The sequence below is a fragment of the Melopsittacus undulatus genome, chromosome 4, assembly GCF_012275295.1.
Source record: "Melopsittacus undulatus isolate bMelUnd1 chromosome 4, bMelUnd1.mat.Z, whole genome shotgun sequence".
In the NCBI taxonomy this organism is placed as follows: Eukaryota; Metazoa; Chordata; class Aves; order Psittaciformes; family Psittaculidae; genus Melopsittacus; species Melopsittacus undulatus.
The window spans coordinates 8,537,957-8,551,533 of NC_047530.1; the positions used below are offsets into that span (position 1 = coordinate 8,537,957).

General features: G+C 41.4%; 1 protein-coding gene across 1 annotated transcript in view; it reads right to left on the bottom strand.

Annotated features, from left to right (window-relative positions):
• Positions 1 to 6,195: 6,195 nt before the first annotated feature.
• LOC101870928 (cytosolic phospholipase A2 epsilon-like) overlaps positions 6,196 to 13,577 on the bottom strand; it is a 33,231-nt gene continuing 25,849 nt past the window's right edge. Inside the window, exons 15-20 of the mRNA XM_005143916.3 lie at positions 13,179 to 13,316; positions 10,148 to 10,255; positions 9,105 to 9,299; positions 8,532 to 8,698; positions 7,621 to 7,807; positions 6,196 to 7,409 (exon numbers count right to left, since the gene is read on the bottom strand). Coding sequence (XP_005143973.2) covers positions 7,201 to 7,409; positions 7,621 to 7,807; positions 8,532 to 8,698; positions 9,105 to 9,299; positions 10,148 to 10,255; positions 13,179 to 13,316 — 1,004 coding nt within the window. The 3' untranslated portion in view covers positions 6,196 to 7,200. The remainder of the gene's footprint in view (positions 7,410 to 7,620; positions 7,808 to 8,531; positions 8,699 to 9,104; positions 9,300 to 10,147; positions 10,256 to 13,178; positions 13,317 to 13,577) is intronic.

A 13,577-nucleotide genomic window follows, 5' to 3' on the forward strand; every position in this document is an offset into this window, starting at 1 on the left:
CTGATTAGCTCAGAGGACCATCAGCATAAATGGTGATAATCGCTTAGAAACCCCTCTAAAGGTGACAAATCTTTAGAAAGCTGAGATTCCCTGTCCAGAGGAAAACCCATGGAGGAGAGCAGATGGGTTCTATGTACAGATTTTCACATCTGCAAAGTTAATTCTTCCTTACATGCATACTTTGCCATCTGGGATGATCTGTGTGGCATTCAGTTAAATCAGGGTATTCTGATGCCACCTGAGTGACTCCACAGGGAACTCCATTAAGAAAACTCTGAAGCTGTCATTAAAATCTGAACTAATGTTACCTAATTTAAAATCTGTATGTACAAATCCAGATGGTCTCTATTTGTAGAATGAAAAGCAGATGCTCCAAGTGGAATCATTTTGTTTCTTTACATTTCCTATTTCAGTAATACAAGTATAGATGAAGCAAAATAACTTATCTGCTTCAAAAATCTAAGTGTAGTTGCCATGGCAGCAAAGAGCACACTACTCTCATCATTCAGTGCTTGCTAAATCTCATACTCTTTACATTTCTTATTCACACTACAACCCAGTTTGTAAACCATCAATCACTTGACAAAATTACCTGTATTACTTCTGACTGTAGAGACATACTGTGGAGGAATGGAGCTCCATAACAAACTTTAAATGTTTCAGCATGTTCAAATACATTTGTGATTTCTTTTATCACAATCTCTGATGAGAATGAATCTGCTGATAGCCAGTGTCCCCCTAAATACCTTACAACAGCATACGCTTGCCTAGCCTTCAAACAGGCCAGGCAAAATGAGCCCGGGTTCATTCCAGCAAGCTGGAAACAAAACCAGGACTGGCTGTGACAACCTCACTGCTTTCAGACATATAGATACTACTTCTGTACAAAAAACCCCACATTGGAGAGCAGAGCAAAATGGGCACTATGATTCAGATAGATCCTCTTCCTGCAGGAAGTGTCTTAGACCATCAATTGTACAGTAAAGTGAAGGAAGAAGACGTGGAGCAGGAGAGGATACTCATGAGAGGCAGGAGTGCTTCTGTTGTCTGTTGCTTTACTCCTGTCACAGGTAAGAAGGAATCTTCTGGGAAATTAATTTTAAAGCAAGTCTTTAACTAGAGAGTTTTAAACTACTAGAATATATTCCTGTTAGGAACTGAGAAAAGTACAGCACTTTATATCCATATGCATCAGCATTTCATAGAATCATCAAATTATAGAATAATTTGGGTTGGAAGGGACCTTCAGAGGTCCTAGAGGGACCTAGTCTAACCACCCTGCAATGAGCAGGGACATCTTCAACTATACCAGGTTGCTCAGAACCACTTCTAGCCTTGCCTTGAGTATCTCTAGGAATAGTGCATCTACCACCTCTCTGGGTATGCATTTAGCACATAACTGGTATGTGGCTCTGAAAATGGAAAGTATTACTTTCTCAGTAGAGAGACTGGCAGCATTGTAGCTTTTTATATCACTGCACTCACCGCTAAACGTTTGTCTACCTTTCTGTCATGCTACAGTTACTAATGCTTTGGATAAATTCCAGCACTCACTATACCGGTCTCTATATAGCCTATTAAAACTGAGATTCAAGCTCCATTTTATCTCTATGAGATTGTGTGTGTTGTAAATGTACAATTCCCAGTGGTTACCTGCACAGTGAGAAGACTCTGTGCCTGGATTTGTCTCACTATGGGATGTTTTCTATACTCGGAGAAGGTTTCCCAGGAGTGCAGTAAACTAGAAGAACAGTTGCTAAAGTTTTCTGAATCACTGTTCACTCTACGTTTCTGCAGATTATATGCAAGCTTATCATCTCCTCCTGATCCAGAAACCAGTATGAGGGCAGTGTGACCATCACAGTGTTCTCTTCTGTGCCCCAAACCAGCTGTGGGTTATAGGCCATCAGCTCCCATGTGAGCAAAGAGCGTGGACCAGAGCTTAAGAGTGAGAAGTTATTTGTTAAAGGTCTACAAAGGATTTTCTGAATAATCTTCTGCACATGAGACATAAACATTTAATCTGCAGCAAATTCTAGGATATCATGTAATCTATTAAATCTCAAAGATAAACTACTGCATATGTTTACAAAGTAGATACCAAACCAAAACAACTCCAACTCAAGGAGGAATTTGGAGCACAGGTTGCTTTCAAGCTTGGTTGGAAAAGTTTTGGATGTCAGCCAGCTGAGTAGCAGAAATTGCAAAACAAAAGAATCAACTATTAATTGCACAAGATTCAAAAGTGCATATTAATATATGCAGCAACTTGCAGCTCGTTACCTGATAGTTATCAGCCTTTAAGCACACTCCATTATCTTGGTGGAAGAAAGGAAATAGGAGTGGAGCAAACATTTAGTATATTTACAAGTAATTTACAGATCATTGGCTGAGAGAAGGAAGGGTGCAATAAGTAGCTGGCATAAAAAGTCATACTGCTAGAGGCTGGGGGTTCATCAGTATTTAAGAGCAGAGAAGCTAGAATGTAGAAGACACAGTATGGGTTTCAGGCATCTGCAAGCCCAGAGCAGTCAGAATCTCAGCAGCAGGATTTAATGCCATCACATTTTCCAGGTTAGGGTTTTTAGTTGCTGTTCATTTTAATGGACCAGCCTGTCACAAATGCTTTGAAGAAACTAGAGGAGAGATATACCTTTATTTCCGTTCTCAATGTTTGTCACCACTGCCTTTTTGTTCCTCATTTCCTTTCTTTTTTACTTTCCCTGCCATCTTTTCTTTCCTAATGACTTCTTGACTTTCCAAAATATCCATTTCCTTACTTTGCACTTTGAAGTGCTTTATGGACACTGCAGGTGTGCTGGGCTTCAGTGGGAACTCTGCAAGGGACAGGTCTTCAGGAAGAGCTCAAAAGCACAGAAGTTCAGTGGCATGAAAAACACACAGCTTTCACCCACTGCGACCTGTTGACCATCACACTATGATCAGGGCATGAGGAAACCTGCCTTGCTGGAAATGAGGCCCTGATGGCTTCCTCTGCAGCATTATCACCTTCATAAGATGGTGGGATATTGCACACACAGAGCAGAGCTTTACATTTGAACAAGGGTTTGGCACAGGGTTGCTCAGAAGGGAGTCTTGCTCTATCATCCATGTTCTCCTGTACCTTCTGGGCAGACACATTTCCCATCATTCACATGGTGCAACCTGTAGTCTCACAAACGAATAGCTCAGATTGTTTGCAATAATCTTTTGTCTGATCATTCTTTGTGCTACAGAACAATGTAAAATGGTGCTGCCAACCATCCCATTAGCTTCTGTTTCCTCAGCAGCACTTACCTGACAGGACTATCAGAATGACTGAGTATGCACATGCCTCATGAGTGGTTAAAAAACCCCACTGCTGCTTTTCTTAGGTTCCTATGGTCTGATTCACCTCACTGAGCTGCCCAGTTCTCCATGCACCCTTGTGATAATCAGAAGGGCTGGGGCAAAGGTGCAATTGCATGCTAATCCTTCACTTACCTACAGATAATGAATAGGTAAGAAGGAAAAGCCAGACACAGAAAAGATGCAGAACATATTATTTACAATTAAGGAGGTCACCGTAATAGTGTTTGTAGTTCCTGTTATTACAGCTACCAAGAGTTCTGTCTTTTAAAACACTTAAGAAATATCATGCTAACTCCTGTTGGTGCTAACACTGGGATACAGTGTGAGCCTGGATTTCTGCAGTGTTTTGCCCCCTTAAACCCCCCTAGTTTATCTCCTTCCTTGGAGTGATAATTTGATTAAATTACTCCTATTGCCTGTAAAAGGGGACACTCCCAACCTGCAAAGCTAAAAAAGATTTTAAAAGTCTGCATCTGAAGCTGTTACCTGCATTCTTTCCATACCTCAGTACACCCCAGAGGCTAAGAATGGGAAACCCTTAACAACTGAAGCAGAGCAAAAGGTGCCAGAAGGGAAAGCCTCCACGCTGGCCTAGAAGAACTGACAACCAAGACCTTCTGCAATTAATTAATAAATTTAATGATAAAAAGCAAGTTGAACCCAACAAATTAACCAACTCCCTAATTAACAAACAAAGCACCTCTACTAAACATGGATCAGGAGTGCGGACTAGATGAGATTCTGGAGAACAGGTCACTGCTGTAGAGCAGTCACCTGGAGAAAACTTCCTGGAGAGGAAGAAACCAACTGCAGATGGCATGATGGCACTGGTATCCTTCCCCTCTGCTTAAGAGCATTACTTAAGCATTGTTACATATAGAATCATAGAATCATAGAATAGTTAGGATTGGAAAGGACCTTAAGATCATCTAGTTCCAACCCCCCTGCCATGGGCAGGGACACCTCACACTAAACCATATCACCCAAGGCTTCATCCAACCTGGTCTTGAACACTGCCAGGGATGGAGCATTCACAACTTCCCTGGGTAACCCATTCCAGTGCCTCACCACTCACTCCCATTGTCCCAGGAAAAGGATGGGGGGATGGAGGATTAAGCCAGACCTTTTTCAGCAATGCAGGATGTTTAAGAATTTTCATGGTAGCAGCAAGGGCCTTGCTGTGGGACTGAGGTGGCTGTGGGTGTATCTGAAAGAAGAAAATCATTGATGTCTGAGGACTGAAAGGGGAGAATTGACAGGAAAATCCAGTTCTTGTCCAAGAGCTTTAGCCATGCTGAATGCACCACTTGCATAGGACTGGCCAGAATGCCAGGAGGTGGGGTGGGCTCAGCCCCTGAGATGTACAGCAGAGCATGCCTTAGTGGCATATTGAGGATAAATGGGGCTTTCCTCTATTAAACCAACAAACAAAAAGATAGCCATGGAAACCAACAGGTATAGTTAAAGACAGGAATGGGAGGACAGAGAAATTTGGTGTCACCAAAGGACCTGGATGATCATAGAATCGTAGAATCATAGAATAGTTAGGGTTGGAAAGGACCTTAAGATCATCCAGTTCCAACCCCCCTGCCATGGGCAGGGACACCTCACACTAAACCATGTCACCCAAGGCTTCATCCAACCTGGTCTTGAACACTGCCAGGGATGGAGCATTCACAACTTCCTTGGGCAACCCATTCCAGTACCTCACCACCCTAACAGTAAAGAATTTCTTCCTTATACCCAGTCTAAACCTCTGCTGATTAAGTTTCAACCCATTACCCCTTGTCCTATCACTACAGTCCCTAATGAAGAGTCCTTCTCCAGCACCCCTGTAGGCTCCCTTCAGATACTGGAAGGCTGCTATGAGGTCTCCACGCAGCCTTCTCTTCTCCAGGCTGAACAGCCCCAACTTTCTCAGCCTGTCTTCATAGGGGAGATGCTCCAGTCCCCTGATCATCCTTGTGGCCCTCCTCTGGACTTGTTCTAGCAGTTCCATGTCCTTTTTATGTTGAGGACACCAGAACTGCACACAATACTCCAAGTGAGGTCTCACGAGAGCAGAATAGAGGGGCAGGATCACCTCCTTTGACATGCTGGTCACGCTTCTTTTTCTATTTGCAGCTCTTGAAGATGCCGAAAACCCCAGCTTGAAGATGGGCAGCTGGGAGAAGTAGCAAATGTATGTGTCACCCCAAGTAGGTTTGTCATAATGATAAACAGGGAAGCCCAAGAGGGATTTAGAGCTGAGACAGAGGAGAGGCAATGCCAAAAGGGACTGCATGACTCAGCAGCAGAGATTACAAAGAGAGGATCCCTTGATGAGACCCAGCAAGTAAACAGCCATTTCACTGTACTGAAGGTTTGAACCAGGGCTGCAAATTGAATGGAGGTGTGAGAGCCTGGAAAAAGCAGCTGCAGCAAGACACACCAGCCCTAAGGGTGCTGAGGTCATGGGAGGTGAGTGTGGGAGATCAAAGACAACAAAGACTAGAGGAAGAGAAGACATAAAGGAATGCTTGAAGGGACTGGGAGAGACAGATGATGGTAGCGAAAGGGAAGAGAATTTTTCAGCTTTTTAGAGGTTCAAATTTCATTTTGAATCAAGGATTTGTTTCATATTTTGGCTCTGATTCATTATTTATAGCTCTGTGTTTGCCAATACATGTTACTTCAACACATTCAAGTTACTGTGTTTCATTTAAATTTGAAGTAATCAGTTGAAACTGACTGAAGCATTGTATCTTTATATATATATATATTAGTGTCTTTGTTGTAATCAAACAGGTTTGCACAGTATTTGCATTATTTAAATCCTTCATAAAGCAAATCATTCTTTCGGTCTTCATCTCAAAAATAAGCCGTGTCGACAAATTGCCTTGTGCTATTTATAGTAGTTGCATAGAGCCTGTGTTGTTTGTATACAGTCAGTGACTGACAAAGTTATGCAATTACCCATGGATATCAGTGTACAGCACTCAGCTTGTCTTCTTACCACAAAATCTGAATTGCCTTTCAGTTTTTGATGTTTTTATTCTCGCACCATCACATCCCATAATAACAAGAAATGCTATTAATCCTATTGAGATTAATGGGATGTGGATGCTGAGCTGGATCCTCTAAATACCATAAGCATTCAGTAAAAAACACAACCTCAGGTTAAGTACTTACACATGCACCAGATGAGCTGATCCTGACTCACAGCAGGGTTTGAAACAGTCACTTCCGAGGCATTTTCCAAATACAAATATTTCTGGTTTAATAAAACTTAGAAACTCAGAAGTATCAATCATTTGTGTTTTCCATGTGAAATTGCAGCTTCTCTGTGTCTTTTACATTCAGGTTTGCATGTTCTTTTTAACAAAATTTCTTGCGATACCATAGGAAAATACAGTTTTCTCTTTTTCTTTGAAATTGCCTACATTTATTATGTACTTTTTTGTTGCACTAGATTTGGACAAAATTAAATATCTGTAGTTTATTTGTCTTCACGTATCACTTCTATTAACGCTGTGAATTTTGAAAGAATTTCTATTGCTGCCCCACACTCATGCATTTGAAAAGCTCATCAATAAGACGCTTGTTTTCTAATGGTCGATTTACTGCATATACATACATGTACATGAAAAAATGGTCACCGACAGTTAAATCCAACACAAATAAAGCATGAGACTAATCATTATTTTGTTTAACCAATTTATCATTGCCACGTAGTGGAGAAGAACCACAGGCTGAGGCAAGTCATCGTAGTTTCGTAAGTCTGTTGTGCTCATTCACGAACAGTGCTTGATTCTTCTGCAGGGAAAAAACAAAGTTATACAGGCATCTTTCTGAGGCTCGGATTGGCATTTATCTTTTGTGCTGTCGTTTTTGCTCTATGGCTGAATTCAGAGCCTGAAGGATCAGATTTTTGTTGTTCTGAATGTTGTAGCTGGTCAGTTCTATCAGCTTGTCAAACTCGTCCTCTGTGTATGTAAAACTGCTTACGCAGTAAGGGGAAAAAATGCTGGAAACATCCACCTTGCCCTGTGCCATCTCAGCAAGGCTGCGCTCCACACCTGACAAATAAAGAAAGAGCATTAAGGGGGTATAGATGTGGTCCTAAGTTCTGCTTCCCAGGCGGGGCACAATGTTGCATTGTGCTACCCAGACACCCTCATTTCTCAGCTATGGTAGCCACACCAGGGGAAGGAGGGAACCATGCTAGACCGTGCCTCCCATCCCGACACAGCCAAAGGGTGGGAGGACCATCTCTGCCCTATGGCTTACCAGGCTCTTTGTATTTTCTGAAGGTGTCATTCACCAGTGGGAAAAACACCACTATCGGTGCCTCTGGGGTCTCTGTGTCTTCAAAGATGTAGCACTCCTTTAGATTTTTCTTTTCTTCTTCACTCATGTGGATTTTCGGAAATGGGATTCCCTGCTTTAGGAAGTACTTGGAGGCTTCTTCCAAAGGCTGCATTCAAAGAGGAAAAGGAAGAAAAGACCAGAAATTTTGCCACCACCTCTATTTTTCCTAATGCACGACACATCCATCAAAAGCCTTTCACAAAGATCTATGAGCAGCATTCACTGTCAGTATTCCTTCTGGCCTTTGTCTTTTGCATGAGATATTAAGTACTAATTATTAACAGAACAATAGTTCCAGACCCAGCCTCCAGCTTGCACTACTAGTTGTTGTTCTACTGCCTCCTCCTCATCTGCTTTTATGTGCAAGATATATAAGATATTCATGGCTGAAAGCAAGGGTGGCCTGGCTGCTTAAAACACAGAAACATGCAGTTTTACTGGAGAAGATCCTGAAATTAGCAGAATGGTCAGGAAGTCTTCAAGAACTTCTGCCTTGTCCATATCTAATAACAGGAATTATAGACCATATTATCAGCTTGTGTTTGAAACAGCAGATATGGTGTCAAAAGACAATTATTCTCCACAATTTAGAATAACAAAAAAATCCAGTTACTGTTCTAAAGACACTTGGATAAATTACTTCTAATTTAACTGCACATGGATATCTTAAAATAGGTATAACAAGACAAAAGAAACAAGTTCTTCAGTGACGGTACTAGTTCTAGAGAAACACTCTGTACAGAGTGTAGCCTTGATAACCAGAGTTAAAGAGGGCTAAAAGAGCTAGAAGACAGTGGTCATTATAGAAGAAAATATAGCAGTTATCGTACCGATGTCTGTGATCCAGAAGCATAGTTTAAGTGTAGGACAACATCCACTTTCCTCTCTGGCCTCATGAGTGGTGGGTAGCTGATATCTATGTATCCTGCTGTGTCTGCCAAGCATATGAACTTCTCTGTTTCTGTCAGCTGGTTGGGGAAATTCTCTAGTATAGTATCTAAAAAGAAATACTTGTTATGATGAGTGATTCACTGAAGAAGCAATTTCTTTGGCTAATAAGGATGGGAAAATGCCTCTTGTCTCCCCGTTACTTTTGCTTTCCAAGACTCTGCTGCACTGTGGAAGCTCAGCCTTGACAGAGGAAAGAAAGACCTGTCCTAGGTAAAAAGACAGCACTCCTTCACTTCTCGTGTTACTTTTCTTCTGTCCCCAGTGAGCAGTAGTTGCCCTCCCCTGAAATCAAGGAGCGTCTTGGAGCTGATTTGACTAAATGAAATTTAACCAATTGTCTGGAAATTTTTTTCCCAAAGTGAAGAATAATGCCTGGTCATCGTCTGCCTTTTCTTCGCTGATGAAAACACCAACCAAATAAGCAGATAAAACTAATATTCAGTGACATTTACCTTTCCATATACGGAAGCTTTTGCTCTGAAGGTATTCATTGTGCACCTGGAGCCCCTTCAGGAAGTTGTAGAACTTTGAAACCATCACCCGCTCAGACAGGACCTGCCGAATGACGCTCATGATGCCACATTCAGGGTCGACTAAGTAAGTCTCCAGCTCATGGCCACATGCTGATGAGGAAGGTTCACCTCCTTCTGAAGGGTAGAGGAAATGAACAACAGTCAGAGTGGCAACAAACTTCCTAAAGCTGGAAAGCTTATCTACTGCTTGATGGAAGTCTTAGGTGGACTCCCTGTGTGCAGGTCAGGGTAGGCTGAGAACATGCACAAGTTTCTTTCAAAATAAGAAAAGAAAAAAGCTGTCAGGAGAGTTGGACACTCAGAAAAGAGCAGAGAATATTATTCGTGATAAATGGCACCTCATGAGATTGGGAAAGAGGGTCAATGACCTTCTAGATTGTAATTTATTGAGCTTAGGGTTCTGCAACATTTCTGTAAAGAAAGTGATGAAAAGCCCATAAACCAAACTTGGTAACCACATTTGAACACAGGAAGGACAGCCAGCACCTCTAAGGAGAATACAGGTTTACAACAGGATCAAAGAAAGTGAAAATGGAGTTCCACATAATTGTCACATCCAAGTCTTCAACAACAACATAAGAAAGGTACCATTCGCCAAGGCAAAAAGGGAACACAACACTGAGATGTTTGTTACTACATATAGGGCCACTGAAAGGCCTCAGGCAGATGATTTGTTAAAGAACTTCAGTGGTTTGATATTCAGTGACAAATCATCACTTGCATAAATTCAGTCCAAGGGAGACTAATAGAAATAATATTGTTATGAGGAAATTCAGAAAAGAAATCTCATTAGATATTGCTGGCTCTCCCTTGGGGAGAGGGGAAAGAGTAGTGCAGCATTGGTCTCAGTTTTAAGATTTAAAAAGCCTTCACATGTATTTCACACTGCATGCATCTGAATGTAACGTTCGTTTAAAGATTCATAAGACAACAGGTAAATTAGGAACATAAACATAACCAACCAACATCAATAGTCCTGTGTTGTGTACATCTCAGTGAGCACCTTTCTGTAGGATCTGATGAATGCCAGGCATCCAAGAGGTTGTAGGAAAAAACGTTGCTCCACAGGCCTGTGCAATGGTAAAGAACAGGGAAAACATGTTTTGAATATGTGTTAATGGAAAAACATCCCTTTTAAAAAACAATTTTTCAGCTTTGTGACGGGTATAAGAAAGCCGAAAGATTTCCAAACTCTCACCAGAAACTGCATTAAGTTCTTCTGCGGCAACTCACACTCTGTCCTCAAAGAGGAACCTAAATAGTTTTAAACGTTGTGCCAGACACTGTAGTTCATTGTCATGTACATTGCACACACTGCAAACCAGTGTTTTCTGTCCTATAAGCAACAGTCATCAAATAAAACCACACCATTTCCTATAAAATGTTTGGTCTACAAGGTATGTCATATACAACCACACACTCAGTTAAAGGTCTGGGGGCTGCTCCTGAGCAGCCAAGATTCAAATGGTTATTCTTATCCCTGTTATTCTCATCCCTGTAGTCCTTCTTCTACTTTTGTTCTCACACTTAAAAGAAGATCTAAAAATGTCTCCCTGGTGCAGAACTCTCCAAACACCCCTTGGATCTTGAAAAGCACTTCTTCCTCCACAGGTCCTGAGAGGAGCTCTGCCAGAGAAGTGCTGAGCAAAGCCTTGGAAATCGCTACCAGTGAAATCTTTGCAAAAGCCACACATTGTGAAGGATGCAGTGATTTGAATTGCACAGTACAATAGTTGTGCATTCCGTTAATTAGTGACAGAAATACAATTCTCTTTTAAGCCTGGCTTGTTTGTGGAGTGGAACAAGAAGCCAAGTGTCTTCTGCTTCACAGGAAGTCCCCATAGGAATAGCACATTTTTGAGAAACATTAGAAATATGTAATTAAGAAATCAGATAGGTGTTCTCTGGTTCTACACTTAGGCAGCAAACAGACTTCATTTCCAGATAATTAGTGGGTGGTTTCCATCAACACAACCCCATTTCCCTGCAGAGAAGCAGAGAAGCTTCTGTCCAGGCCTACAGTGAGAAGGCAACTCCTCTCATTTCTCCTGTCTTTACTTTGTGCCTTCTCAATCCACAACTCTTCCATCTCCCCCGGCCCTGGGAGTTACATATTGTGCATTTTAATATCTTCCAGACACTGTTCTCCACATGAAACTTGGTTGTAATTATATAGGCATGTTTTCCTAACATCTTGCACTGTATTTTCATGGTACCTATATTTGTTAAAGTGAGAACTATGAAGAGAGACAGTATCTTTTACTGCGCTGACAGAGTTGAAAACAGCATACAAGCTTTCATGCACCCTAGTCTTTGTTCTGGAAACCTGAGGATCTTGTATCTCCATGATCTCATCCAACCTTTCCAGCTCTAGCCATTGCTCTTATAAAAAGACTTGCCTCTCCCAGAAAATAACACCTTGTTTTTATCCTTGAACTATCACATTGTAACTAGTAGTATGATTTAATCACAACCTAAAAGGGCATTACATGTTGTATCACTAGATGGCAACGTTGCTTTAACTCTCCGCTCTATCCTTTCTAAATACACACCCATGGCTGTGTTGTCACCAGATGAATTCAGGTGCTGAAGTTAAGAACACAGAGCTCAGCCCAGTCTGGATGTGTTAGGTATGCATCCTACCTGGCCACCTCGGGTATGAACACACTCCACCACTGTCACTGGGAAACAGCAACAGGGGCACAATGTTCTCAGAAGACTCTGTAGTCCCACCTAGCTCTGTAATCTACCTCCTACCTCTGGAAGTCTACACAGAGTGTTTAATGAAAGAATACAAGAAGATCTCTTCTCCAGTGTACTCTTCAGCATCTTAAGTTCCTGGATTTGGCACTTCCAGTGCTTGCAGTTGCATCTGAGCTACTGCATTTCAGAGCCACCAACCACCATGAATTTGTCCTCTTCTTTTCAGACTTATTTCTATTCTTGGTTCCTGTGTTATCTTCTGAGTCTTTTCCCTCAGCCACCTCTTAATTTATGACATCAATAAAAGCTCTAAGCATAGTCATTAAAACTCTGAGATTTACAGTCTGTGTGGCTAAGCGCTGTCTTCTGTTCCTTATGCCCAGCTATTTTCTCATGATTGCATCAATATGACTCTGGGCTCCTTCTGCATCATACAGAAAGGTGCACAACTTCTCTGCACAGCAGATAAAGAATACTACTAGATAAAGAATGGTGTTGCTGGTTTTATGGATTTTTTAGTACATAAGTAAACCCTTTCTTACTGATTCTATGATTCTGTGATAAACCTTGCTGTCCTGTTGTGTGTCGTGCTTATTTACATGTAACACATCTGTTATTTGGGGTTTAAAAGCAAATGGACTCTCCTGCAGACAACCTGAATCCAGAGAACTTAAGTACAAGGTGGGGTGGTAGAGAGTTCTAGCATTACACAAAATTAACACAAGAATTGCATGAAAACTGCTAAGCTGCCTTTCAGGCATTACTGAAAGCTACTCTCTACTGAAATAAGGATGACAAAACTCACTGAATTAATCACATTTACAAAGTCACAAAGAGAATAGTATTCAACTTGCAAAAATATCAGTAACAGTTCAGACAATTAAACAAACTCAATCACAACATAGTTTTTTTTGTTGTAAAATCATACCATTCATTGGTACATTTGGTTTTAAGTTTCCAGTTTCAAAATACAAATGTTTTCCATGTGGAACTCTGCTGCTCATTTCAAAACAAGTCTAACCTCTTTAAGCAGCCCTGATTCTTCAGGCATGAGAGCCACCATCCAAGACAAAAGCAACAGTAAATAGTGTTATTTGAAATTTCCTCTAGTTATTTTTTAGCTCATTTCCAGTGTCTATAAAATTCAGCTAGACATGAGAGCAGCATGTTGCACACTTTGCTTCAGTCCTGCATGTTGCAGAGCACTAGTTGTACAATGTAGGGTCTGTTTTATGTCAAAAACACAGTACATACATATGCAATTCAAATATTCACAGTGGAGCACATCACCTTTCATGAAACAGATGCGGGATTCGGGGAGCTTCTTCATCAGGCGACCCATGAAGAACTCACTGCCAAAATCCTCTGCACGAATGAAGGCACCGTATTTTAAGAACCCGACCTCATAAGGGGTGAACTCCACCCATTCTGCAAAGACACAAAAAGAACTTTTATACTCAAAAAGTTAACTTTAAAATCTCAATCCCCACTTCCCTGCAGGAGGGGCTCTGAAATGACAAGGAGGCAGCTGCAGGACAAACCCTTTCAGCAGGGTGATCACAGACTGGTCTTCCTCAGGGTAAGAAGCTATCATTCAGCTGGTTTCACCTGTTCACTCAGTAATGTTTCCCAGACTTTTTCATGCAGAACTTCCCAACAAGCCTCTCCAGATAGGACATAAGTGAAGTT